This window comes from Lepisosteus oculatus, chromosome 9 (assembly GCF_040954835.1).
Source record: "Lepisosteus oculatus isolate fLepOcu1 chromosome 9, fLepOcu1.hap2, whole genome shotgun sequence".
NCBI lineage: Eukaryota > Metazoa > Chordata > Actinopteri > Semionotiformes > Lepisosteidae > Lepisosteus > Lepisosteus oculatus.
Window position 1 is genome coordinate 4,822,928 of NC_090704.1, and position 26,530 is coordinate 4,849,457.

The 26,530-nt window shown below is 45.1% G+C and overlaps 2 protein-coding genes across 3 annotated transcripts; both read right to left on the reverse strand.

Moving 5' to 3' along the window:
* Positions 1-13,029: 13,029 nt before the first annotated feature.
* On the reverse strand, positions 13,030-18,760 carry elovl8a (ELOVL fatty acid elongase 8a). Its single transcript, XM_015355361.2, has 8 exons — positions 18,519-18,760; positions 17,855-17,922; positions 17,091-17,278; positions 15,438-15,518; positions 15,163-15,219; positions 14,948-15,062; positions 13,791-13,918; positions 13,030-13,307 (listed from the first exon to the last, which is right to left on the reverse strand). Exons 2-8 carry the CDS (start codon positions 17,910-17,912, stop codon positions 13,140-13,142), a joined length of 795 nt encoding a protein of 264 aa, XP_015210847.2. The 5' UTR covers positions 17,913-17,922; positions 18,519-18,760; the 3' UTR covers positions 13,030-13,139.
* Positions 18,761-19,908: 1,148 nt separating this feature from the next.
* Positions 19,909-25,335, reverse strand: selenop2 (selenoprotein P2). 2 transcript variants are annotated; one of them, XM_069194028.1, is made up of 5 exons: positions 25,228-25,335; positions 23,776-24,054; positions 23,027-23,239; positions 22,413-22,524; positions 19,909-21,335 (listed from the first exon to the last, which is right to left on the reverse strand). In XM_069194028.1, the coding sequence occupies exons 2-5, from the start codon at positions 23,988-23,990 to the stop codon at positions 21,039-21,041; spliced, it is 837 nt and encodes a 278-aa protein (XP_069050129.1). In that variant the 5' UTR covers positions 23,991-24,054; positions 25,228-25,335; the 3' UTR covers positions 19,909-21,038. The 2 variants fall into 2 exon arrangements, with proteins under 2 accessions (XP_069050129.1, XP_069050128.1); XM_069194027.1 differs by having other exon boundaries at positions 25,168-25,279.
* Positions 25,336-26,530: the final 1,195 nt, after the last annotated feature.

Genomic DNA, 26,530 nt, shown 5'->3' on the forward strand with positions numbered 1-26,530 from the left:
CTGCAAATAGAGAAGCAGTAGCAATAATCATAGTTATTAATGTTATCACATAAATTAAGGTACCAGAAGAGTGTAGAAATGGATATTCATACATAAACGTCACGTTAACTCTAAGTAAAAATGTGCAGGAGGTGATAGCTTCTGACAGGGCAGCATTTGCAAGACTGTCAGGTGCTTGTCCAATTCTGGTCAATAACCTAGGCAATACTTCTAAGGATTTTGTTTACGGTGTATATGTTCGTGTTAGATGTTAAAGGGGCTTAGATGAGGTCTTGGATTCAATGCTCTTCCTGAAGGAAGCTACTCCAGCCTGTTTCCTGTCCACGCTTTCCACAAGCCGAACGGCCCTGTCCCCACCCCCCGCCCACCCAGCAGCTGGGAGAAACACTGACACATTGCATCTCCTTCTCACTAGATTAGTTCTTCAAGGGTAGCCTAGAAAATCGGCATGCGTATGATTAACACAGCATCGCTAGAAGCAATCATCTCAGATTAGCATAGGAGAACTGCACCCAGAGTGCAAATGAGACACGGTGCTCAGTTTACAGAGGGCAGCTCTGCCAAACCTCCTTCCACGGCTTGTCTACCCAGATCTGGGGCCCCCCGTGTCTGGGCAAGGGGGCTGGAAATGCCTCTCCTGGGGCAAAGGCTGATATTAATGACACTCTCCCACCCCCCACCGCATCCCTGCTTCCCTCCAGAGCCTGAGGAAGCAAGCCTGCGCGCTGGAGATAAGGAGGGGGCGAGAGCCATGTGCTTCCTGCAGCCAGGCACGCTGGGATGGCCTGGAAAGGTCATGGATAATTCCTGATGCCGTAATGACCAGTGGGGCAAGGCAGCGGGGGCAGAGCACGCTCCAGCGGGTCGATGGAATCCGCCACAGCGTCACACGGCAGGCCCTCCGCGGGACAGGGAAACCCGCCTGCGTCCAGGTGGACACGCTGGGGAGACACGGTCTCGGCTGCGCTAATGAGGCCTAGTAATTCGCCCTAAACCGCATCGACCGCCGTGATCCGCTCCAATACAGAAAGGGATATCCTATCTCTGCGAGTGAGGTGCGACCCAAGCAAAACAAACACCGCACATCCAGAGGGTGTGCTTTTAGAGAGAACACATTCCGAGGTTTCAACACTTTACGAGGGTCTGCATTTGACATGCTTCTGGCTCACTATTGTTTGGAAAAAAAGGCACGTCGCATTGGTTTTAGGGCCTCGACCGTTGCGATGTTATTCAGACATAATTCGAATTTTAAGTAGGAATACAATGAGCAGGCTGCAAAGATGCTGATTTGAATAGGCTTTAAGAGAGAATCTGTCAAGCTCCGAGTTGTTTCTGCAGATCCTGTGGGTTTGTTTATCAGCGCCCAATGCTACAGTATATCTGGGGCCGCAGAGTGGCACACAGATCAAAGGCTGTGGCTGTGTGGCCGGCCCCTTGCCTATCAGCACGTGAGGCGGAAGATAGCTACCCAGACAGGAAGCGAAGGCCTGAGATAGAAAAGACTGAGAGGCGAGGAGTCATGTGTCCTCGTTGAGCCCCCCACTCGTCTGGGTGTGAGTGGACTGTTGCACACACGGCCCTACGCAGACTCAGGAGACCGTCGAACATGGGCTGCCCAGCAGCTATCGCCATCTGTGGCATTTTCTCGCTTTTTTGGATGACAGTCGTGTCACAGATCTAAGGGGAAAAAAAAGAGAGGAATCTTTACAAAAAGCCTTTTTGCAGGTATCCCCCCCCCAAAAAAATAAATAAAGATTATAATAAACTTGTAAGCCAAAAATAAACACAAAAATCCTGCTTTAAGGCTGGAAGGAGGAAAGGGAGCTACTTCAAGCTGAGGTTTTTTCTAGATGACTAAAAAAGGAAGAAGGAGCTTCAATTCTTTCAGATTTGGAAACAAAAGATCAAAGGTGCAAATCAGAGCAAAAAGAAATTAAATTCTCATCAGGAGTAAAGAAAACCCTCAGCTTGAAGTAGCTCCCTTTCCTCCCTCCAGCCTTAAAGCAGGATTTTTGTGTTTAATTTTGGCTTACAAACTCCAGTGTCGGAAAGGCAAAACGCAGGGCCTAACAGAGGCGAGATGAAAAAGGAAACTACAGACTCTCCACTACCATTCCCTGGGCTCTCTTTCCCACTGGTCAGGACCGGCCTTTCCTCTCCACGGCCTGCCACTCAGTCACTCACTATCACTCTCCGTGCAGCAGTAACAGGAAGCACACAAAAAGAAGATTAGGAAGACAGATTTTTTTTTTTTGCAGACACATCACAAAAAGGGATTTGCGAGAGTAAATTAACAAGAGTCCTTGATATGCAGATCTGTACCTATTAATCAAAGAAATGAGATTAGAATTTTGAATTGAGATGAAGAAAGGCTCCATTATCTTCAGTGAGTGTCATGTTTAATAACGTGGAACGGCTCCGTAATTCACTTCTATCACAGGCAAGGGACTGACGTAGCCTCTCTGCAGGCCCAGCCTGCAGGGAAAGGTTATTTTAAGCATTAGGTGACCCTAGGGGAGGAGGGGGATGGTGGTAATTCTATGCAACAGAAAAGAGGGAAAGAGAAACAGTCTGTGGCACACTCTTGTCTAAATTTAAAAAGAGCAGAGCCTGAGGTGTCCAGGTGTGAGGGTTTTGATGTTCAGGCTGAGGTTTTGTTATCCTGCAGCATGGAACAGCGACTCCACAGCTCATAGAGAATCATTGTCTATCTCTAACATTTGCCCGCATGGCACTGAGCTAAAGCAAGGACTCCTGTCTCTGCACTGTTTCATTAGGTCAAGAAGCTGGAACTTTCACACAGAGCCTACTTGTCATTACAAGAAAAGAAGAAGTTAAAGTTCACAATGGAACACTCTGCATTTCCCTAATTTCATGAAAGAAGAGAGCTTCTTTCACCACTAGATCTGTTTACCCCCTGTAAATCAAACTGCGAGGGTTCTAGATTATTTCTGTTGTACATGACTCACCCACAGCCTCAAATAAAATAGCATTTCAAAGAAAAAGGTCCCTCCAAAACCTGGATTCGGAAAGCCAGATTTAATTCTATTAACCTTTGAAAATCTTTCTTTGGCAGTTTCCCAGCTTTGAAACTGAAGACATCATTCACAGACAGCACAAGAAAACCAGAGTCACTCTTGCCCTCCGAGACCAAATATCATGCTAGCAAAGATGCTTTATTAATTTAGGGGGACCAGGCAGCCCAGCTTGTGTTAAAGTCATTGTCTCTATGTCATCTGGACTGCACTTGAATGGGGGAAATTAATCTAAATTAAAGGGATGTGAAAAACACTGTGCCAGATTATTCACAATTTCTGTTTTAGATAATGACACGAGAAATCAGTGGAATGCAGTGGTCAGAGAGATTAGTTTCCCAGGGAGAGTGAACAGTTTGGAAGGAAATGTTCAGCTTCATAACATGTCAATGGAGAGAAATTCCTTAAGCACAGTCTCCTCTATGAGAATAAAACATGTGGGAAGTGGTGGGTTTCTGGAAGTCAAGACTGAGACACGAGAAAGTATTACATTAGCGAAGCATCTATACAGTACCTAAGATTAATCTTCAGAGTACCACTGTAACTGTCACACATACAAACACAGTGATTGGATTATGTAACTGGCATATAAATGTGTTAATGCCAGATCTATCTCAACTATATTATATTTTAGTTTATCTCTTTACATCAGATGGTAATGAAACGGCTATCAGCTATAAATAAGTGGATTACCTTAATAAGCTCCTTGCCCACCAATCAGAAGATGCATTACTGACCAATGGGAACAACATGTTCTGTTGTTGTTGCTGCCATTATGAGACCATGCAATGACCTCTTCTGCACAGAAACATAGCACAGATCTCTTCTGAATATTATATCCCCCCCATCTAGCATTGGAGCTGAAACAGCTCAGAGAATCAGGAGCGAGGAGTGTAGAAACAAGAACAATGATACATTTGAAAGCCTTCACATCTCTTGATTTGTCTGTGTTTTGAGAACTCAGCTCAGCCTCCCAGTCTGGCCCCTGGATTTTGTTTCTATTACAGACAGCACCGCTCCTAACAACTGTAACAAAGTCACATTTCCACTCCTTTTCCATTCCATGCACTGGACCCCAGCAGGGAGACATAAAGCACGCTTTAAAAAAGCCTCTTCTACACTAAAAACCAACACACTGAGTCCTGCTTCTGGCTCTTGAGATATGAACTGCGCCCACAGGAAGCCTTTTCCCTCTGCGTCAACAAGGGCGATATCTTTCCTTCACTGCGTACACAACTCGAAGTGTTTATTTGAACAGCCAGAGCGAGGTGAGAGCATGGAGCCCCTCTCTTCCTCGTGCGTGTCCCTCCAACACAGGCCAGAGGGCCCTGCTGGCCTGATGCCAGAGAATCCTCTACTCAATAAAACACACGCCACGTGTTTTCTTGACCTGTGGAAACGGACGTTCCCAACGGCCTGCCAGCCGTACCCGGGTGTGGAACAGAGCCGGCTGCCTCTCCAGGTGGGAGCTGTGGTGGAGGGGAGGACTGGGCTGTAAAGGCCAAGGTGTGTGTGGGTGGGGGCTCTCTCTGGCAGGCCAGCTGCGTGCAGGCTGGAATTGGAACTGACAGGGTAGCTGCTGATGAAAATTTAATCATTTGGGAGACTGTTGCACTGCGGTATAGAGCCTCAGATAAAGGTCTAGACCCAGCATCCTCAAGGAAAAACAGGAAGAGAAGCAGGCAAAGGCTTTAAACTGCAGCAGCTCATCCAGAATACCCAAGGAGGGGGGGTCGAGTGTTTTTTTCCTGGAGTGTCCAGGGATCTGTTTTGCCACTAGGAGATCCTGCCTTTCAGGAACCATTTTGTTTCAAGGGGGGGAGAGAGATGAAAGAACAGAGCAAAATGAAAGGCAAAGGTTACTTGAACCGAGAGAAAAAAACTGTTCGTCCAGGGCTACACACCTTAAAGGAAACTACGTGAACAGCAGGGACCTCACAAAGCTCTTCATTCTGCGTGTCCTTTTCGCCAGAGGAAAAACAAACCCGCTGAAGCAGATAAATCTTATTTAACAGCTCTCAAACCAAGTAACTGTCTTGTCAATAACTTGTCAATATTTACAGACTTCTTCTAAACCAACCTGGGAAGGACAATGCTCGTGCTGATTTGTTTTCAAAAGCAGCTCTGGGTGATTAAAGCACGGTCGTCAACAGATCTTCTGTTGTAAAGACGGGTCTTCACAAACGAGGGGACTTGTCGGCCTGGGGCCGAGGTCAGCCTTCGCAAGCGGAATGATCAATAGATGAGCGACTGGACAGATTTGCGCTAATTTGTGTTGCCTGGGCTTCAGATAAGAGAAATCAGAAAGGTGAGGCCAGGATATGAGTTAGATCCTGCTGGGTCAACGTTCAGGTTACGAACATAATATGGACAGAAGCATGCTGGGTCTGGATCTCCTTTTCCTCATGTGCATATTGGTGTCTTTCTCACATATGATGGCCTGTACATAATGTCTTGTATCGATATTTAGGCATACCAGATGGAGATGTGAGGAGGCGATTCATCGGTTGAATTAAGGAGGGACTTGTGGGATTGTGCAAGGTGACCATTCCTGCAGTTTACACAGCTATGAAGGATGTCAATCCATCACCTCCAGGTCAGCCAGGGAACAGACTGTGAGCCCTGGCATTGCTCCTGCCTTGTGCAAACAATACGCTCCTCCTCAAAACCCCCCAGCACATATCACAGGGTAGCTGTTAGGACATTTGAGGGGATGCTGGGAACCTCATTCTGATTCTAAGTGCTGGTACATTTTTGAAGTTATCCTGTGGCCTGTGGTGTGTGTTATTTACATTCCTACCGTATGTATGAAATGGAGCCAAATGCCATCCCTGCCTGCCATTTTCTTTTTTTATTGCAAAGTTTTGTTGCATTTCCAGGAGAAAACATTTCCTTGTTGAGAAGATGGCGCTGTGATGTGATCGCAGTGCCTCACTGCACTTGAACCCTGTTCTATAACAGTCACTTAGGGAAAAAGTGACTGGGTATACGGATATTTATTGCCTGTAGTGTACATAAATACATGTACCGCGTTTTAACTCTCACTTTGCTGCTGCTGATGTCTTCCTCTCAGGAAGGACAACGCTTTGAATGTCATCAGAAGTCTCAGGCGCCTGGCAAGCTGTCTGCTTTCAGGAAGGGGGGGACGCTCGCTGCATTCAGGTCCTCCAAGCCCCCTCGCCAGCCCTCCCCTCAGCTTCAAAGCCTAGCGTTTCTCCTCCCTGAGGCCCGGCGGCAAGACAGCGTTTCTGAACGAGTGAGGGGAGCTGGCCTCTGGCAGAGGGCTGCTCCACTGCGGGCTGCTCCTCTGCTCCCAGTCACTTGCGTTTGGTAGCGACACAAAAGACTCGGGCAGCACAAATTCCACAGCGGGTAATCCGATTGCTCTAAACCCTGAGCCCCCTTTCACAAATTCTTACGCTCTGCCTTGCTAGGGGTGTTCAGATGTGACACTTTGGGCAGGTTGTTACATCCTATGAGGTAGTGGAGCTTAGGGGGCTCTGTGACAAAAGATCTGTGCCTGTGGCTGGAAGGTTGCTGGTTCAAATCCTACTCCGTTGGGCTCCTGAGCAAGGCCCTTAACTCCAACTGCTCCAGAGGTGCCGTAGAAATGGCTGACCCTGCGCTCTGACCCCAAGCTTCTCTCCCTGTCTGTGTGTCTCATGGAGAGCAAACTGGGGTATGTGAACAGACAAATTCCCGATACAAGAAATCGTATATGGCCAATAAAGCGATCTTATTCTTAAGGGAACACCCTGCACTGACAGGTTGAAGGAGCAGAACCCTTTTAGCCCTAAGCAGAAACGTTTATGAGGGGACCTGATACAAGTATTCAATACCCTCAGAAGCACTGACAAAGTCTGCTCAGTGGATACCTCCAGACTGAACAGTGAAGCACCTCTTTTCCCAAAGGGTAGTAGTCGGTGTCTGAAACAACCTCCCCAGCTGTATTGTTGAAGCTGATATCCTCGTTTCTTTTGAAGAAATGACTGGATGAGATCCTTGGATGAACTACTACCTACCAAATGGGTTAGATGGGCAGAGTGCCCACTTCTCCTCTGTAACCTTTCTTCTCTGTCTTTCACTGCATGCTTGGCAAACCCAATACGCCTGGACATGGGCCACTTTCTTACAGAGAAGAGGACATGGCTGACCTGTGGCTCGGTCAGCTGTGCTTCTGTTCTGTTTGCTGAGCTGACGTTCACCTTAACTGGCTGAAGGCTCAGTCAACCCTCACGTGATCTGAGAACAGTAAGGCGAACCAAACAGAACACACTGAGACTTGTCTGGGTTTCTGTAAATATTTCCTTTTAGCTTTACTTCAAGGTGCACAGGAGGCAATTTATTTTGCTTTTCTTGTGGAAGATCCCACTTCAACTTGTCACCTACTCTATCCACTCCTACACCCCAAGATTAACAGTCACCATTGGGCAAAAGCCAGTCCCCTTGGAGCCCTGACTTTCAAAGATACTTTCCAAAACTCAATCCTGGCCTCCTTGGAAGGCACAGTTCAACTAGAAGATCTCCAGTTAAAAACACTATTAACGCAGGGTTATGGCTGAAACATGTCACTCATTTCCATCGTCATCATTCCTGTAGTTTTTTTCATAAAAAAATGGATTTTTGGAAGAATAATTCCAATGTTTCGAATGCATTACAGTAAAGCTCTACCAGTCGCATTTATTTGGGGGTAATTTGTGGACCTAGAGCTTTAAGAATCTTCTAGACACTAAAATCAGTAATGAAAATAAAACACTGAGAGAATGACTGAAATGTTACACACCTCTCCAGCCACACAGAAGTAAAGGAAAACCATTACAGCCGACTGTTGGATTACGAGTCCCAGAAATTCTGATGACTGAGGGGTTGAGTCCCTCTGGATGAGCGAGGGATTAAAAGGGAGTTCAGATTTTTAACCCCGGGAAAACAAAAACAAGCTTGTTTACAAGCCCGGACTTGAAAAAAAAACAGCCAGGGGAGAGTATTCTCCAGGGGCATCGCTGGACAGCGGACACGTACCCGTGTATGTGTGAAGCCAGGAAGAAACTGAGTTGGAATGTCTCTGCTGGCGTACAAAGAGACGAGGGTATAGAGCCATCAGCCACGGCTCACACTCATCAGCAAGCCCCTTGTCGAAAAAGACCAATCTGGGTGAAGGACTATTATTACAAGCTTGCTCCACAGCAAAGTCCTTACAGACAGTGATTACAACCTTCCAGAGCCAAGATAAAGAGGTTATTCTCCTCCTAAAGGCAAAGTGATTACTAATTACACTCCAAATAAAGGCAGGCTTTCACTGTGACTGGAGGGGGATGAAGGGAGGAATCTGGACCTGGCTGAGGTCTCCTCCACAGAATTGCCATAAAAGCAGCACCTCCTTTTCTAATACTGTCAGTATGTTGGTTTTGACCTGCTCCCTGGACGTCATGCATCTAGCGCTTCATTAAAACCGTATTATACGATAAACCCAGACGCCTTGCACTGATAGTTCAGGCAAATTATCTGGACTTGCAACAGTGCTCCCGTTTGTGCTGACAACTGGGGGGGGGGACCCCGTTTTCCCTTTATTAATCGTTCATGAAAGGGGACACCCCTTGTGTGAGTTATGGAGGGAGAAGCTAAATGTAGTTTCCTCCTTACGTCAAGCGAGGTTCAAAAAGGCTGTCTAGAGTTCCATCAAAACTGCAGCTGTGCACAGACTTCCGCAGAGGAAGCATTGTACCGTGAGACAGATTTATTATTGTGTATTAAAATCAAACAGCCCGGCAGGTGTGAGGCTCGTGGATGTGTGTTGTCGCCTGTGCCTAAAAAAAAAAAGCTCATTATAGGTGATCAAGTATGAAAGTATTGCTTTTGTCTGCCCTTATTGTGGCATATTCAGGAATTGTGTAGAGAAATAATCCTGCTTTTGCAGAACCCTTCGCAACTGACTTCGTGATCTAACACGGAGGGGCTTCTATTTCCTCGTAAACAGCAACAGCTCAGAAAGCTCGAATGTGAAATTAAAGGGTGGGCTCCATCTCGCCTCTCAGAGGGAAAGCGACATTAAACCACTTTTACAAAGGCTCTCAGCCGCAGTTGGCGTTTTGTTCTGCACCAGACCCGTTCAGACGCGGGCGAGTGACGCTCCGCTGACTCGGGTACAAACCAGCCAACTGCGATTTCGTCAATTTCAGTATCCCCAGTGAAGACAACTGTGAGAGCGCACATTGACTGCACTGGATAAAATCCCCCACCCTAGATTTTATAGCACGCACCCCACGGAGATGAGTGTCTGCTTGTCTGCTTGACCTGGCAAACGTTTAAAAACTACGCATCTAGAAATCAGGCAAAACATATCTTGATTAAAATGTATTTCCCACACACAAGGTTCACGTCAGATATATATATATATTATATTGAGCCATTTAGTGACCGTGCAAAGCCTGTCTGTCCTGTACTGCTACTTTGTAGCACCATTCATTTTTCTAAAAGTCGATTGAAAAAGCTTTCCTTCCTAACACAGCAAAAAGGAGATTCGCACAGCTTTTCCGCAGCTGTATTTACCGAATGTGGTTATACAGAAGCTTAGCAGAACATGATCACCTTTCGGCCACGCTCGCAATGGGTCTGGCCACTAGTGGGCGTTTTGGGCTTTAATTATGGATGGCGGCAAATTACCGAGCTGCTGATTTGAAGACACTACTGTACGTTCTGTTCAGATCACGTCATACAGTATGCCAACAGTTTTCCCCAGTATGGTTCTGCTGAAGCTCACAGAAACAGCAGCCTGTAAAAGTTCTGCTTTTCAAATGAGAGCAACAGGAATCCCTCTTTAAGAAAAAAAAAAAATGCCCGTGAGCCTAGGAAAGCAGAGACTTTCTATCCACCGATCCAGGGTACTGTTCTCCCACTTCCACTCACACACCAGGAAGATCCATAATATCTAACAGAGGGCATGTAAAGTTCTCAGGCACTCATTGCTCCATCCCTTAAAGCAGGGGTTCCCAATGCTGGTCCTAGCAAGTATTTATTTTTACTCCAGAGTCTGGCTTTTGATTTTAATGAGGAAATGCAATAGTTAAGGGGCTGCTCCCAGTAGGTTTAAAATCTGAACACAGTCACACAGTTCAAATGAGTCCTGTTATGTCAATCACAAATTCACCTGTGTAACCACTGCCTTAAAGTATCATGAACAGATTCCGTCATTGACGAATCTCATCTTTACTAACCTGGTGCAGATTCGAAGTTGCAGGATTTATTTTAGCTTGGATGCTTTGCTGGAGCAACTGGAACTAGGTTTGGGACTCTGGAGAACTACCGAATTCATAAAAGAGCTTTTCTGGGGTTTGAATCGCAGCATGTAGGTTTCTTAAGGGGTCCCCTGAAAAAAGATTTTGGGGTCATATACCCTCTGAGAATACTGAAAAAGCTGGACAGGCTAAAAATGAAAAAGACTACCATGATAAGAAATCTCCAAGCTTAAATGTCAGTTTCTATGGTTTGTAGAAATCCAGTGTTGCTTGAGCAAAATGTTACATTGCACTTTGCAGGGTTTATACAGATACACACAAAAGATGCTCTCTTATGAATGGCAGTCTAGTGTGTCACTTCTAAAGCAAATCGCTGGAGGGCGCCACTTCCTGCTCTGGACTGCTCCCACCCTGTGACTGCCATTCCCAATTTCCCTACCTGCCTCTGGTAACCGACACCAGCTCAGAGGCCTCCCAGAATGCTCTGCAATCCTTTGGAATTTGAGCCCAGAAAGCAAAAGCTTGCAAAAGTACCAGGAGACCTAAGTTTAAATCCCTTGGTCTGCTGTTTGTCCTCTTGAAGAAATGGGGCAAATCTTACAACGGGGATGAAGAACAGAGACCAATGATTGGGAAGCTGTTAGTAGAAACACTGATGTTTCCTTTCTGACTCCAAAGGTTACCAAAGAGAAGAGCAGGTTTTAATTGTGCAAGTGGCACGACAGTTAACGTCAAAAGCACCAGCTTGCTGTGTCTGAAGCATTGAGGAGTGTGATGCTTTCAAATGAAACGCACAAAGTGGAAACCGGCACAGGCAGGATGCAAGATCTCATGCCTTGCTCCTTTCTGAGACCAGGATGTTACTGCTGCTTTTAAGTAGGCAGCTTAGCCACCAGGAAACCTCAGCCTAGTAGCAGCTCATTTGTGCAGCACAGATATTAAAGTGGATTTAAGAGGCTATTGGAATGGAGGTGAGCAAATTGTGCAGTATAATGCACCCTGATTGAGGCCGCATAGAATTCATCTGTGACTTCTCTGCAACATTCCAATATAATAAAAATGATACCAGGCAGGGAAAGTCATTTATCTGGATGGCCCGCATTTGCTAACGGTATTGCAGCTTCTATTTGTCATTCCTGAGGTCTTTGGTGTGGAGATTTCATGGGATTATAATAAGTAATCTGAAAATCAGGAAAATAGAAAATGCCTTCAGCAATTGTGGAGCAAATGCAGAACTTCTCCCTCTTGGTGACTATTTTTATCATTAGAAAGAGACTTGCCTGAGAAATTGAACTGCCGTAGCGGTGCACGCACAAATTGACCAAGCTGGACAGGCGGCTGCAATGAGAGAGGATGAGAAATCCAGGGAGACATGCGCAGCCTCCATTAATTTTCTACTGCGAGACCCAGGGCCAGAGCCCTGCAGGATCAAATTCACAAAAGGAGCACACCGGACAGCCAGCGTCTGCAATATTCTGGTCAGAGGCACAGTAAAAACAACGTGTTCACACGCTCAGCAAACAGAACAGAGGTCAGGACGCTATTCCTAAAGGGCGAACTTGCTGCAGAGGCACGGAGATGGCTTAGGAACTTGTGAAAGTAGTGTGGTAAAGTAGGGAAACACAGCAAACTACCCCAGATTGGGTGGGTAAGGACAACTAAGAGAGGGAACTACACTGTATAAGAAACCTGGTGCAGCTCTACAGTAAAAAAAAAGCCTTATGGATAGATCAAAATTTCATATCGCCTTTTTTAACTTTGGGTGCTGTGGTCACTAGCTGACGTTCCCTTCAACAGCATGTCGTTAATGCGTCTGAACCCTGTGAAGATCTACTTACCAGGCCACAGAAAACAGACCATTTCCTCTAAGAAATGCCCTGCTCAAGACTGTATCTAGAGTGCGGGTACTGAACAAAAATACAACAGATAGGTCAGGGATCGGCACGAAGATCAGAGGTGTCTCTTGATGTCTGTTCAGCAGCCCGGAGTCCGAGTCCCTATAATTCCCTCCACCACAAAGAAGGTTAAAGTGGGCGTCACCGCCCTCCACTCACCACTGATTGGCTGCAACCAAACCAATAATTTATAAGATAAATGAAGTGTCACCAAGGGAGATTAAATAAATAACTAAAGTGCAGTGTAAAAGCCCCGGCCTGGTTTATTTCAATTACTGGACCTGGCCGAGCGTGGCGGTCTCTCAGCGATTAGTGGGGGTGGGGAGGGCTGTCCTTGAGGGCTGAGAGGAACAGAGCCGTGTAGGTGATGTGGTGAATCTGCCTGCCCCCCCTCCGGGCAAGAACCCCAGGAATATGAAGACCACCCCGAAAACTCAGCCTCTTAATAACAGTTTCTTCTTTGCGTTTACGTAGCGTTTTCCCCTCCCAGAGCACCTTCTATATAGGGAGGAGACCCTCTCCATCCACCACTGTGTCACAGCCCCCACCTGGCCATTCTGCAGCTATTGTGTGCCAGAGGCTGCTCCAGACAGTGTTTGCTTCACCACTTGAATTATGGGGGAAATGTCAACATAGTGTCACGTTATCTTTTGATGACGAAATTGTCAGGACCTTGGTTAATACACCAAGAACAGCAACTCCTACAGCACACTGTCCCTTATTTTATCATTATACTGAGGCATTGGTTTGGAAGCTCTGGTCCAAAGGGAAAAGCTCCACCTACTGGTCCACCAACACCAGTTACAGCGGCAACATTGTTCCCTCTATAAGATCTCCCACCCCAGTACTGACCAAGTCCAACCTTGCTTAGTTTCGCACACCTGATTAGATCAGATACGCAATTTAATTGTACTTCATACAATTGCATTAAATTGCAGGAAGACGTAATTGGTTTCGCAGTTAGCAGCCGACAAGCATCAGGCGTGCTTGCTCTTCTGGGCGAGGTAACTGCGGTAGTAGAAGTTGCTGAAGAGCAAGACGAGGGTGACGCAGTAGACGAACACCACCAGGTTCATGGCATCGGGGAAGTCGCAGTCCGCGAAGAGGTTGTAGGCGGTGTGGGCGATGATTGCAAGGAACTGGAGCTGAAAGCACAGGCAGGCCACCATCACCAGCTGAACTCTCCTCTCCCCACACAGTAATGTGTCTCATCTTGGAAACCTCTGGGGGTCTGACCATTGTTTTTTTATCTTTGTCCTCCTATAAATACTGTAACAACCCCCTGAAGCTAAAACACTACAATAATACAGTGCTTACGCTACTTCATTTTTATAAAAGTTTCCATTATCTACCTACGTCCTACTCAGGACTCTACTTTCTCAGTGCTGGCAAAACATAGCAGCCTGCTCGCCAAGTTTCAGGCATCGGAAAATGGCTGTGAGGGAGTTCCTGCCCAAGGCTCCACAAACCCTGTTAAAAACAAGCGATTCGAAGGGCAGCACTGAGCAGAATCAGGACTAGGTTTCTGGGAAAAAGACAGCTGAGCACTGGCAAAGCAAAAAGACCCACAGACCTCAGTGGCGCGGGCCAAAACTAGGCCGAGGAGAGAGGGACTCGGGGACACTCACCAGCTGCAGGCTAGTGAGGTAGCGCTTCCACCACAGGAATCTCTGCACGCGTGGCCCACAGGCTGCTAGGCCGTAGTACGTGTACATCACAACGTGCACAAATGTGTTGGCCATGCCTATGAAAAACGCTGGGAGCAACAAAACAAGACAAAATGCCAATTACAGAGAAAAGGAAGGCACTTTGAGGCAGTCCGGCTCTAAACTATGTGAAGGTCAGTCATCTCCACGTGGCCCGTGGGGTCACCCAGTCTCACCACACCCAGTTCGGAAGGTGCTGGGGGCAGCTCATGAGTGCTCCGTTTTTCGACGTCCTTGAAAACGCGTACACTGCAATTTCACACGCATGACTCGTGAGCTTAAAGGCATCCCGACACAATATTCTATATTGCCGCTTAAAATAGACGCCTTCAGTTCGGCGTTTTGGAAAAGTAACATACAGCTGCTGACAATAAATAACTTTGAGAATTCCTGACACTATTCATACATCCTTTAACACGGCCGACACTATTATATAAATGACAAGAATGCAGTCGTAATGAACTATAAGAATAGAGGTGAATTACATCTTCATCCAATAACAATGCAATAGGAGGTGGCAAAAGTGCTAATTAATATTAAGACCCATAAGTTATGATGAAGGCTGCCCTTAAATCTCACCCTAACCTGAATGGGTGTTCATTCCTAGATAGAAAGAATTACGGAAATGAATCCTAGTTTGTTCCTGTGCATTCACGCTGCCGGGAGGCGGAACCATCTAGAGCAGAGCTCTCCTGGTCTTGAAGAGCCCCAGTCCAGTTAGTATTACAGGTCCTCTGTTTTTAAACACCTGGGAGCTTTTGATGAATTGAAGCAACTAATCCGTTCAATTAAGAGATCTCCGATCCTCAGGGAAAGAAGGGGTGATCTCTACATGATCTCCGAATTACTTGACACATCGCCTGTTTAGGTGATCAGAATGAAAGTGTTCCATATCTTTAGAAACTGGCAAGTTAACGGTAGCCTACAACACCTGCCAAACAGGGGCACTCCAGGACCAGGGATGGAGATCCTTGAGCTACAGGGACTAATTCTAAAGGGTTCCATCTAGGAGAGAGACAGACAGATACTCTAACCAAGAGCCCAGCTGAATCAGTACCCAAGAAAGCAAGAATACTTACATTGGCCACCAGCCACATACTTGACTCCTGCCCACCAGTTGAAGATCATGGTACCGTGGTGATACACATGCAGGAAGGTGAGCTGGCTGTTCTTCTTTCGCAGTATGAAGAACACCTGAAATCAGGGATTGAGTGTGTGTGTGTGTGTGTTTTTTTAAATGGCACTGAAGATGATTTTATGCAGTGGGGAGTGTCATCAGACCGAGTGACCTTACCGTGTCCAGGAGCTCTATGACTTTGGAAAAAAAGAACCACCAGCATACTCTCGCCATCTGCCAGAGAAAGAGAGTATTCCTTCTGTTTAACTGACCGGTAAGGGACAATTCGCAAAGCTTTGAATAGAAACGTACCCCTTGTGTTCTACGCACCAGAACATCAAAAACATGATGGTCCTAGCCAGCTCTTCTTTGAAGGAATATAAAAGAGGCCCTTGATTAAAGACAGATCTGAAAGTGGTCAGTGTTTCTTTGGTAAATTCAGATGCTATTACCCGCATTCCCAGCACACTGGTGCTGTAGTCCACTGGCTGGCAGAGGTAGCTGTAGCTTGCAAGATAGGAGGAGATGAAAAACTAGAAAAACAAGAACACAGTGAATTCATACAGTTAGACAAACCAAACCCTTTCAGGAACCCTTTGTAAAGTTACCGGAAATAGACGAGTTTTGGGTTTTTTTTTCTGTTACATCATAGTATTCAGTTTCTGTCTCGGGAACTTAACCGTACTCGATTTTATCCCAGCAAGACACGGGCATTCTGCTTTAAAACCTTCTGTTCTGATTGTACTACCTCATTACTCAGGCTCCTTCAGTAAAACCTAGGCATTTAAAGACAAAATATGGTTTGATAAACATCATAAAAACAATACGCGTGCCACCTATTATTATTATACAATCTACCCCAGATAACAGGTAAAACAGAAAGCACATTTCATCTGCTGAAAAAAAAAACAATCTTCTATTACAACGTTGAAGTAAATGTACACAAAGATTCTTTCTTGATAGTACTGAGGTCTCTGAAGCCAGTATACAGTGTATTAAGAAACACAATGAAGTCTGCGAACAAGCATTCAAGATCATTGATCCAGAGATCTCATTTAACAGGATCTTGAAAGAAGTGATGGTTTTGACTTTGAGAAGGTGACTGGGTATCTTGTTCCAGATTCCAGAACTCTTTGTGTAAAGAAGTCCTGAGTTATGTAGTCTTCTCTCTATCTTTATCATAATTGTACACAATCCTGAAGTTTTTCTAGTGCATTATACAGTTTTAATAACCAGCAACATTGATTTATTTAAATTATATACTCTTAACTATATATATATATCTCAACATTACTTCTACATACTCAAACACCTGTCTTTTTCATAAGTCACTTCTTTAAGTTCAGTATTTTAAATTTTAAGCACACCTGAAGAAGGCTCCACAGCCGAAACGTTGCGTTTCTCTCTTCTTTTTTTCAGCATGGAATAAACCTATTACTTGTTCCATTTTTAATTTCATATTTGTGGTTTATATTTACACTACCTGCATGTAACACACTGCACTTGCCTGCATTGAATGTCATCTGCCAGGTGTTTATCCAGTATTGAATTCAACTGTCTTTTTGAATTTCAGAAAAATAATGAATTTGCTGCATGTTAAGTGTTTGCTAATCCTTCTCATTTTATGTCATAACGAGACTAATTTACTCACTATATCACAATCTAGATCTAGGAAGAACAGTGATCCTTATACAGGTACTCACCCCTTATCAGCACACCCTCTTTTCTGTTTGCTAACCCAGTTCAAAATCCAAATACAGACATATTCTTGAGTTGTAGTTTGAGAATTAGAACCTTTAGTGTGGAATTAACTGAATTAATTTAACAAATGTCTTTTTGAGGAAAAAAGCTGTATATCATCTTCCTGCTATGTGTTCATTACCGTTGTCACGTGTTCAAAAAAAGAGCAAGAAGTTAGTTTAGCAAGACTTAACTTTTCTAAGCACTTAAAGCCTATTGTCTAGGTAGGGTATAGTGACAAGCTAAGATTTGGGGCTCAGCATGAGTAAATTGTCAAAGAAATGGTTACTGCAGAAAGCAGACAGACATGATGAGCAGAGAGAAAACTGTCTGCAGCCTGGGGGTCTCTCCATCAGGCATCTTACCTCGTAAAACATGTAAGCAGACAGACACACCATGGAGAAGTTATAGACAATGAGCACGACTCGGAGATCGACTGGCTCTCTGTGCCTCATCAGCCTGGGCCCGGCCCAGATGAGGAAGAGGTAACACAGAAAAATGACCGAGACCGGCACTGGGGAATACACCAACAGCCAGGGGTCCGTCCGCTTATCTGAAAAACACAGGCCGGCAGTTTTCCCCACTGACGCGCACATACAGTTGATTGCTTTAATACATCACCATGCCATTTTGCCCAGCACACTTTAAAAGCCAATAGTTCATCCCCCCAGGCACAGTCTGAATGCCAGACCAAGCTCATCGGGTTTAATACAAACCCAAGAGCTCAGATGCATTTCCTACTACTTACTATAGATTTTTCTAAAAAAAAAATACTACTTGTTTGAATGTGGTTTCCTTTTTTTCTAATTCAGGGTAGATGGCACCCCCTGGTGTACCTGGCATGGGATGGATGAGTGCTGTGTTGTACAGTACAGTAGTTTTTACTCAGAAAGTGAAGGGTCCAGGGAAAAAAATAAAACAGGGACATCTCAGATTTCACCCAACACGCCTCAGAACAGTTCACATTAAAAGCACCACCATGGCCGGAGTAACAACGTTTCAAACCCAGATAGCACCTGAGGGGGAGTGGGCTGGGTGTCACACCGGCAAACTCCGCAGGACTCCTTGCGATTACTGTGCACAAGAAACTCTTCGGTGCGTTTTCAACAGTTCACTATGTCCACCTTACCTCCATTCTCCAAAGCCCAGTCGTAATATCGCTGTATCCTCTGCCAGGCGGAAGCCATTCAGTCCTGTCTATAGGTGAAAAGTGAATTAATCACAGCGCAGGACGGCCAACTGCAGAGGAGATACATTGTGCAGAAAACGCCCCGCCTGCACTCCACTCCTGTGTTTGTTTTTTTGAATTGACAAAAACTTGTCAATATCTTTGTTCACGAAGTTTTACTGTTGGGAAAACACGTAATGTAACTATAGTTTGTTCATTTCGTTCACAAAATGCAAAGACTGGATTAATGACACAAGAAGTTGAAACGCGCGTTCAGATAGTTACTCGTTTTCGGCACAGAGCACGAATCGTTCTACGATTCTACGAGTAGGTATCGAAAAATTCTCCAGCAACAAATGAACTCAAATTGAGGCTACTGCACTCTTTACATGATAATCATATACTGCACGATCAAATTATTTTTTTTCTACGGATTTCCATTAAATCGCAAATATCTTAAAATACAACCAGTATGTGGATCCCCCCCTCTTACCAAGTTCTCTGCGTTATTACATAATTAAAAACACAAGTTTCATGAATGACTTCGATTCTTCTAAGGCAAAACGCTGGTTTTGCCCAAACCATACACATAGGAACTAGCTAGAACGCGAAATTTCCTTCTTACTTGGAGCGATAAAAATTCAACTGCAAGTGCTGTCGTTGACGAATTCGGCAAAGCGAGTGGAGAAAAATCTCAGATCAAGCCACCGGCGTTCTCAACCAGTCCTGTATCAGCCAAGCCTAGCGCATACATGAAGTACAGTACTGGTCTTTGACACAAACGACGCTCTAGTGCCATCTGACGACGGGAGGCGCTAACGTTTTATCATATTATCTTCTCATGTGTCAGACATATGACATTCCCCCACCCGGGCACACATGTTTGACCTGGCGACAGTTTAAAACCACGAAAAACGAACAGCAGAACAGAAAGAGATGGGATGGAACAATCGCTCAGCCCAGACCAGTTAACGCAATCAAAACGTTTATTGTTGCAATACGTTTTTCTTAGTTAAGAACATTTTTTTTCCTTTTTCTGGGAAGGTTCAGCTTCATTTGTAATGTTGTTTTCATAACGTGAAACATCCTTCTGTCAAAACTGTAGTCAGCCCAAACCGTTAGATCTTGTGCGGAGGTATATTGTGGAAAAGTGGTTTAAGTTTTTTTTTTAAAAAAAAAACAGTACATGAGGCCACTCTCTCGCATTTCTAGTGAGCAATGTTAATGATTTAAGACAGTATTCAGTGCACAAACACATATACGGTATATAATGCAAAAGTAACTGCATCCATAGGTAATCTGTGTATGTAACCATAGGAAAATTTCAGTCTAGGAAAACGTGTCCATACAAAAACACTTTATCTTGCACCAGTGACACAGATTACAATACCACTTCATGAAAAATGAAAGAGCTGACCATCCAATGGCACCAGCCAACCAAACAACTCCTTGTTTTCACAGCTGTAATATTAACACAAAGTGGCAGGGCAGCACAGCTATTCTGGGTGCGACTCCCAGCTGGAAACCTTCTGTGTGGAGTCTGCATGCTGTCCTGGCTTTATCTGCATGCTCCAGTTTCCTCCCAAAAAACATGCTGGAAGGGAAGGTAGTGTCTCTATATTGTGCTGGTGTGCCCTGGAACGGATAGGTGTCCTGCTTTGAGCTTTAAAGTTGCAGAAACAGATTGATCAAGGACACTTTTTAGAAGATAACTGCAATGTAACTTTCAGCTTCGATGACCCTAAAAAGCAAGTGTGCAAGCAATACAGAGCTGTAGTGTCAGAATCTTTGTTAGAAAGTTTCGTGTAACAAGAGTCACCCATACTAATCTATTTATCACGACACCTTGAAAAGATGTCTTACAAATAGTATTCCGCCTTTAAGCAAGAATGTGTATCTGTGTGCTTTACCAAAGAAACTTTTTAAGAAGGCACCTGAATTTAAAAATATCCATAGAACTCGAGCAGATCCGTGTACCATTCACCCGATTGAAAAAAATAACCAAAAGCACAAACTCGGGTAAGACATTTATAATGAAGTTAAGAACCAAGATCATTCCTTTTGAAATCAGCCTGACCTTTAGCCCCCAGATTGATGATAATATCAATATGAAACGTGATTTTCGTAAAGCTGTGTAGTTGATTTCCTTCCTCACTTTCTCCTCTGCACATCATCCGTCTGTAGCCACCCCTCTGTGGTTTGAGCTGAAGATTTCATTAAATGCAGTGGAGCAGATAACTGGAAGGGACCAAACAGGTGGGGACAAAAAATCACTAATATCTTGGGACTGAACGAGGGCAAGATCAGGGAGATAGGTCAGCTACAATTTAGAAGACTAACAGGCTTCGGCATCGAACCAGTCAACATGATCCAACTTTGAACTGGAAAGCACTGGCTCAGAATTAAAATCAGATATCTGCAGATCAGTAACTCAAACCCCATCAGTGCAACTTCAGACCCTGGTTTGTGATTCATGAAACATTTTACAACCATCTATTCTTATTAAGCATCATCTGTCAATCATGGAATGTATGCCTGAGAACAACACTACCCAGTTGTTTCCTATGAGACAAACAGACGTAGTAGGTGAATGCTTATGCACCATTTAGAAAAATGACCATGAAGGAAGCATCTGTAACATACAAATGAAAGTTGTGGTGCTATTTGTTGTAATCAGCCCTGGTCTTTAGTTTGCAAAAAAAACCCTTAAATGTTACCTCGATAAAGATCTGACTGATCAGTCACTTTGTGCTGGTGCAGGGCTACACTGTAATTTTGTTACCAGGGATGCATTCAAACATTTATGCAATAATAACCACTAAGCAAGATTCGTACAGCACAAAAGAAGCTTCCGAACAGGCTCTGAAAGAGATCAGCTTGGACTCAAGACAGTAATGAATGCACATGGGATATTCGCTGTTGAATACATATAGAGGCATGCTATTACCAGACTCTTAATTACATGCATTTACAGAAGAACGTGGGTAAGCACTCTTCATAGTATAATGTCAAGAATGCAAATCTCACTGAGCAACGTCTAGCAATACCCTCCACAAATGCACAGCAGGGCACAGAGAGAACAGGCAGTAGCTGTGAAGGTGCACTGCCTTTGAAGTTCCTCCCTTGGTGGGCGGTCACAGCCTGCTCAGTGCTGGTGGAGATCGTGGTGACTGTGGATGCTGTGGGGGGAGTGTGCGTGCTGGCGAGCGGAGAGGGTGCTGTTCTGCGGAGAGGGTGGTCTCTTCCGGCCTTTGTCACGGCAGGGACCGTGTACCAGGCGGTGCCCACTGTGATGGGCCTGGCTGTGGCGTGATGGCTGGGGGCCGTTGCTCTGCTCCCCTTGGTGCTGCTCGTGGTCGTCTAAGCACTCGGCGTCCGTGACGTTCTCTTTTCTCTCAGGAATCTGAGAGGCATTCAGTCCTTGGTTGTCGCTTGAATCCAGCTGCAACGAGAACCATCAAAAACAATGAAGCATGAGAACAAGAGAAAGCATTATCGGAGGGACAGGCCACTGAGCCCATCTGTGCTCATTCCCATCAAATAACACTGTTACTCAATTAGAGCATCAAGCTTTGTGTTGAAAGATCAACATATCCACCTCCACACAGGGCTTTGCAATTGATGCCATAATTCATTTTTCACTTAATAAAAAACGTTTTTTTTTAGTGTTAGCGCGGAAAATTAATTTAATAACCACTTATGGAGACTTATCTCTAACCTAATCCAGCTGAAACAGGGTACAGGGGTGAAACAGGCTACATCCTGGATTGAGAAACTTTAACAAGACAATCAGACACACTACTTAGAAATGCCAAGCAGCCCGAACAGCATGTTATTGGACTAATGGAGGAAACTATAACTCTCATAGAAAACCCATATGAAAATAGGGAGAGTATGCAAACTTGGAACAAATGCATGCAAGGCCTTAGTCAAATTCTCTCTCACATATTGCTGACAAAACAATAGATAAGATTTATGTGTCTTCAGTTCATGCTTGAACCCTGAGCTTTTTGCTCTTTCATGCATCTCAAGTCAGAGCCCCTGTCTAGCTAAAGGGATAAGATTTCTTACTACTACTGCAAAAACAAGCATTAGAAAACATTTTTACAGCAGTTATTGAAAATGTAGGGCAGTGCTTTGAAAGTCCCTTGGTATTTCAAATAACTTGACATAATAAGTAGATCATTTGCAATCAAATATATGTACTACACACTAAAGCAAGCAAGAACTCAATTTAGCAGATTACTGTTTCTTCATCTGTTATTATTGGGTGCTTTCTGAATTTCTAAGTTCAGAGGAGATTTTACATAATATGCTGTAGTGCAATGATAAAACACGCAAAAGGCCTTTTTAGAGAGGGCAGGACACAAATGTTGCACACATTTAATAAGTTACCTATTTTATTTCGAACTCTAGATCAGTCTGCTGATCTGTGCACTTGCCACTTGAACTGTGTGAATCCTGCAGTCATGGCAGTAAAACCACTATCGGTATCCCTGGGCTGCAGCACTGTACTCACTGTGCAGTTCCCACAGATGTCCCTGAGGTAGGTGGCTCTGATTGCAGCCTCAACGTAGGGGTAATGAAGGAAGCTGTACGGCAGGACAATGTGGAAGGTCAAGAGCCCACATCTGTTTAAAAAAAAACAGTAACCACTGTATACAGTCTTTGCATTTTATTTCAGGGAAAAAAAAAAGTCTCATGGTTTCAGATAGCCTGCTGCACCCATGCAGTGTTATACATAAACCAAAGCATTCTTGCAGCACACATTATAGCATGATTACATTTCCTTTAGAAGTCTAGGCTTCTTGTAACATGCTGCATTGTTAGTTTGCAATGATACCAATAGCAAACGTGAGTTACAAAACGACTTATTTGAATAAGCCAGGCTGACACAGCAGCTGCTTTGGGCAGCAGTGGAACAGTGGTTAGAGCTCTGAACCTCTAAATGAAAGGTTGTGGGTTTGAAGCCCAGGTGATGACATTGCTGTTGTGCCTTAGAGCAAAGTTATTTAATAAAGCACCCGTCTGTAAAGATGAGTGTAAATAAATGAATAATCGCCACGTGATGTACACTGACCTAACACCCACTATGGTATCACTGCCCATGACTCCGAGCCCTGAGGGATGTACCTGTCGTATATCAGAAAGTCATCCTTTTCCCCCTCCAGGATCTCCCAGACATCGCTCTGGAAGAGGCCTTGCTGGTAGACGGGGATCCCCTCTGGTGCTCTCCTCTTCAGCTCCCAAAACATGGCTCTGGACACGGGCTCCCTCTCATTCACTATGAGGAACCCAACGTCCGTCATCCCACTGCGGGATAGCCGGGTCCGCAGGTCTCCCAAGCTGGACAGACACAGGACACACAGTGCGTTAGCAGGTATAGCCAACTGGTGTCGGACATGCGCTCACTGCCTAACTCTGGGCTAACTCCACAGGCAAGCCCTTCCAAACAGATTCCATTCCATTCCATTCCATACACCCTGCTCCACAATTGCCATATCGATCCTGCTCGTTAGCAGTTAATCCGGGGGCTGGTCGCAGCAAAATTCTGGAAGAGTGAATTGGAAAGGCTGCACTCAGGAAGGTTGAGTAGCCCTGGTCCTTACCAGTCACGCATCCTGCAGTCTGGAGTACAACCGTGAATAGATTGTGTAACAGCCCTAATTTTGAGAACTCCCCAAAGCAAGACAAACCGAGAGTTGACTTGTGTGGTCTCTTTTCTTAGAGAGGGCTAGTAAACAGCCAACAGAAGGTCACCGAAAATCCCAAAAAGGCCTACATACAAATCCAATCACTTCAGAATTCCTCTAACGTCAAGTTTGCAGACAAGTTCAAAAACGGCTACGCTGTGCACACAGGAGGCCCGCCTTCACTCTTACCGGGAGGCCTGCGTCAGACAGAACTGTCAGCTGGCTTTCAGCAGCGCCACCACCGCCACCCGGCCCTGCAGCTCCTCCATGGGGGCCTGACCGCTGACCTCCCAGCGCGGCGGGGGCTGGCAGAGCCGCGAAGAATTGCGCTCCTGGGCCGCCGCCGCTGCCGCCCCCTGCAGGGCTGGCAGAGCGGTGAGCAGCAGGGCCCAGAGACCCCGCATGTCCCTGCGAGCCGGCTCCGGGACAAGGGTTCGACGTGGCCTGCCGATGGGTGCCCCAGACGCGCTGGAGGGGGACAGAGCCGACGTTGAACAAAGGTTCTCACTTTCACGGCGTTGCGATCACGTGTGCACCGTCATTTCCGCTAAGATATTGAAATACAATGAATCACATTTATATTTATACACAGCTTCCCATCTTAAACGATCCCAAAATATTTTATGGACATAGGATGGCTGCATCGCTGAAGCTCAGCATCCTTTATGAGCCAAGAAGCCTGCCTACAAATCTGGCGGAGAAGTGCTCAAGCCCAGAGTGGAGTCTGACCAACACATGAGGGTTAAAAACCTTCCCTTTTCAAACACTAAGCTGGGATCTTCAAAGACGAAGAAGCCAGGACCTTGGTTTGACTTCTCTACTGAAGGATCACACCACCCACAGCAGCACAGTGTCTGTCCTCCTTTTCCCTGCTTGGGCATTGGCCTGGGAAGTCTGGTCCAGAAGGGCAGAGAGCCACCCAAGCCCCCTTACAGCAGACCGGATTTTCCTTGGAAGTTCTGTACTGGGATGGGAGGCCTCCAAGGAAAACCAGGTTGCGCCTGGAGGTGGTGTTGGTGGACCAGAAGCTGGAGCTGAAGTCCCAAACCGACGTCCCAGTACGGTGATCGGGAACACCGGGCTGTGAGAGGCGCCGACCACAGGGAGAAGTTAAACCAAGTCCCCTGCTGTTCACCCCCTTACAGATCACACTGCACTGATTGGAAATAAAATACAGTTTGTTAAAAGCACTTTTCCCACGTCTGCTTCTGTGCATTAGGTTGCCCCGTGTCACTAGTAGAGTAAAGGCGCCACACAAATTCACACTATAATAAGAATAAGGCAAAAGAGTGTCGTGTCATCTCCTTGAAAGAAACACGACTGGATGGAAACGTTAAAAAACACCACCCCTTAAATGACCTAAACATAACATTTTAAAATGTCACTTTTCGGCTAACTTATCAGCAGTTTCTGAAGCGCTCTCAAGAAAGGTTTAAAACGAACTGAAGTTTTCCATCCGTTAAACAGCAGACGTGCGTAAACTGTTCATCACTGCCAGACATTGTTTCTGAGTAATTTTGACACAAATTGGCAACACCGCGTTTTGACCGACAACGGTAAATTCGTATTTCCATTACATACCAAAAGTAGTTTTAAATCATTTCAACCCGTCTCAGATATAAATATCAAAAACAGCATTACTTGTCGGATTGTGGTCACTCCCACAGATCGGGTGTTTCCTCTGAAGAGGTTTCTGACTTCGATGCTGTTTTTAAACACGAGGGGTCCCCCCCCCGGCCCCACGAATCAGACAGGAGGAGCCGAACCGGACCGCCCCAGGTCAAATAAAATGTTTCTTCACTGCTGGTCAAACAGCACGCACACTTAACTGAAGATAAAGCTCATTCCTTTCCCTCTTTTATGGCACTATTTCTTTGGGGTTTTTTTTGTGGGTTTGTAGGTAGGGTGTTTTTCAGCTAAATCACGAAATGAAAAGGGGTTTCGAAAATGTAAACAAGAAGAACCTCAGGCACAAACTCTAGGCTACATACTATTAGTGAACGACCAGAGAAGCACCCGTGAGGACCTGAACTCCACGTAGTATTATTCCTTGTGGAAGAAGGCGTTTCGTAACGTTAAAAAAGGGTTCAGTTATTAAAAACCACGGCGATAAGCGTTACGTAGCTTACTGGTGGCCCAGATTTAAAAAAAAGTTACATCGTTAACAAATGTGACAACTGCACTTTTATGCAGCAACACGTTTTTTTTTAACTGAAACTTTTTTCAACCCTAACCGGTTTATTTAAAAAGTTATGGTTAGGTTTTCTAGTACATAAAGCCGTGGTTTTCTTAGCAGGTGGGATGACTTGCACGACAGTTGTTAAATTGTGGTCTTTCCTCTGAATAAACAGCGTATGGTTGGATTCTCTTTATATGTCCAACTACAACAATTATTTAATAATGTGCATTATATAATAAGTATTTATCTCCCGTGAACAGGCTTCAAGGCTACTTGCTAGGAAATCTCGATTGCGCAATCAGCACAGGAGTTTAAATACAGGGTTGCATTAATGTACCACTGCAGAACTTATCAAGTTTAATTTTTTCTCGTTGTAGATAAGTAGACGGTTAGGGGTCAGAGAAAGTCGATATTTAGTCTACACCCGAACAATATTTTCCCTTGTTGCACAGCGATTCACTGTCAACAGACGCAGACCAAGAGTCTACATCACTTACTTTACAAGTTTTCTGTACACGATTGTCTCCACCTGTCAAAACCTTTTGACCCCAAACTGAGGTGACGAAGTTAATTGCGCTTTGGCCTTGAGAATCCGGAGCTGTCTCCCGAAAATCTCTACCTTAAGAACTACGTCTGCAAGAAACGAAAAGTAATTTGACAAACAATCTTCCCTGAAACAGCGAATCCTATCCCATAATTCCCCAAACCCGCCATTATCACAACAGCTCTCAATCCTACTGCGGGAAAGAGGAGGTAAATCAACAG

What these genes read in the sequence shown, in the direction of transcription:
- elovl8a (XM_015355361.2), bottom strand. Translation starts at nt 17,912, where the DNA reads ATGGCTTCCGCCTGGCAGAGGATACAGCGATATTACGACTGGGCTTTG. An exon ending in CTGGGCTTTGGAGAATGGAG is followed by an intron (nt 17,279 to 17,854) that starts GTAAGGTGGACA and finishes TGTGTTTTTCAG; the next exon opens with ATAAGCGGACGGACCCCTGG. An exon ending in ACCTCACTAGCCTGCAGCTG is followed by an intron (nt 13,308 to 13,790) that starts GTGAGTGTCCCC and finishes CTGTGCTTTCAG; the next exon opens with CTCCAGTTCCTTGCAATCAT.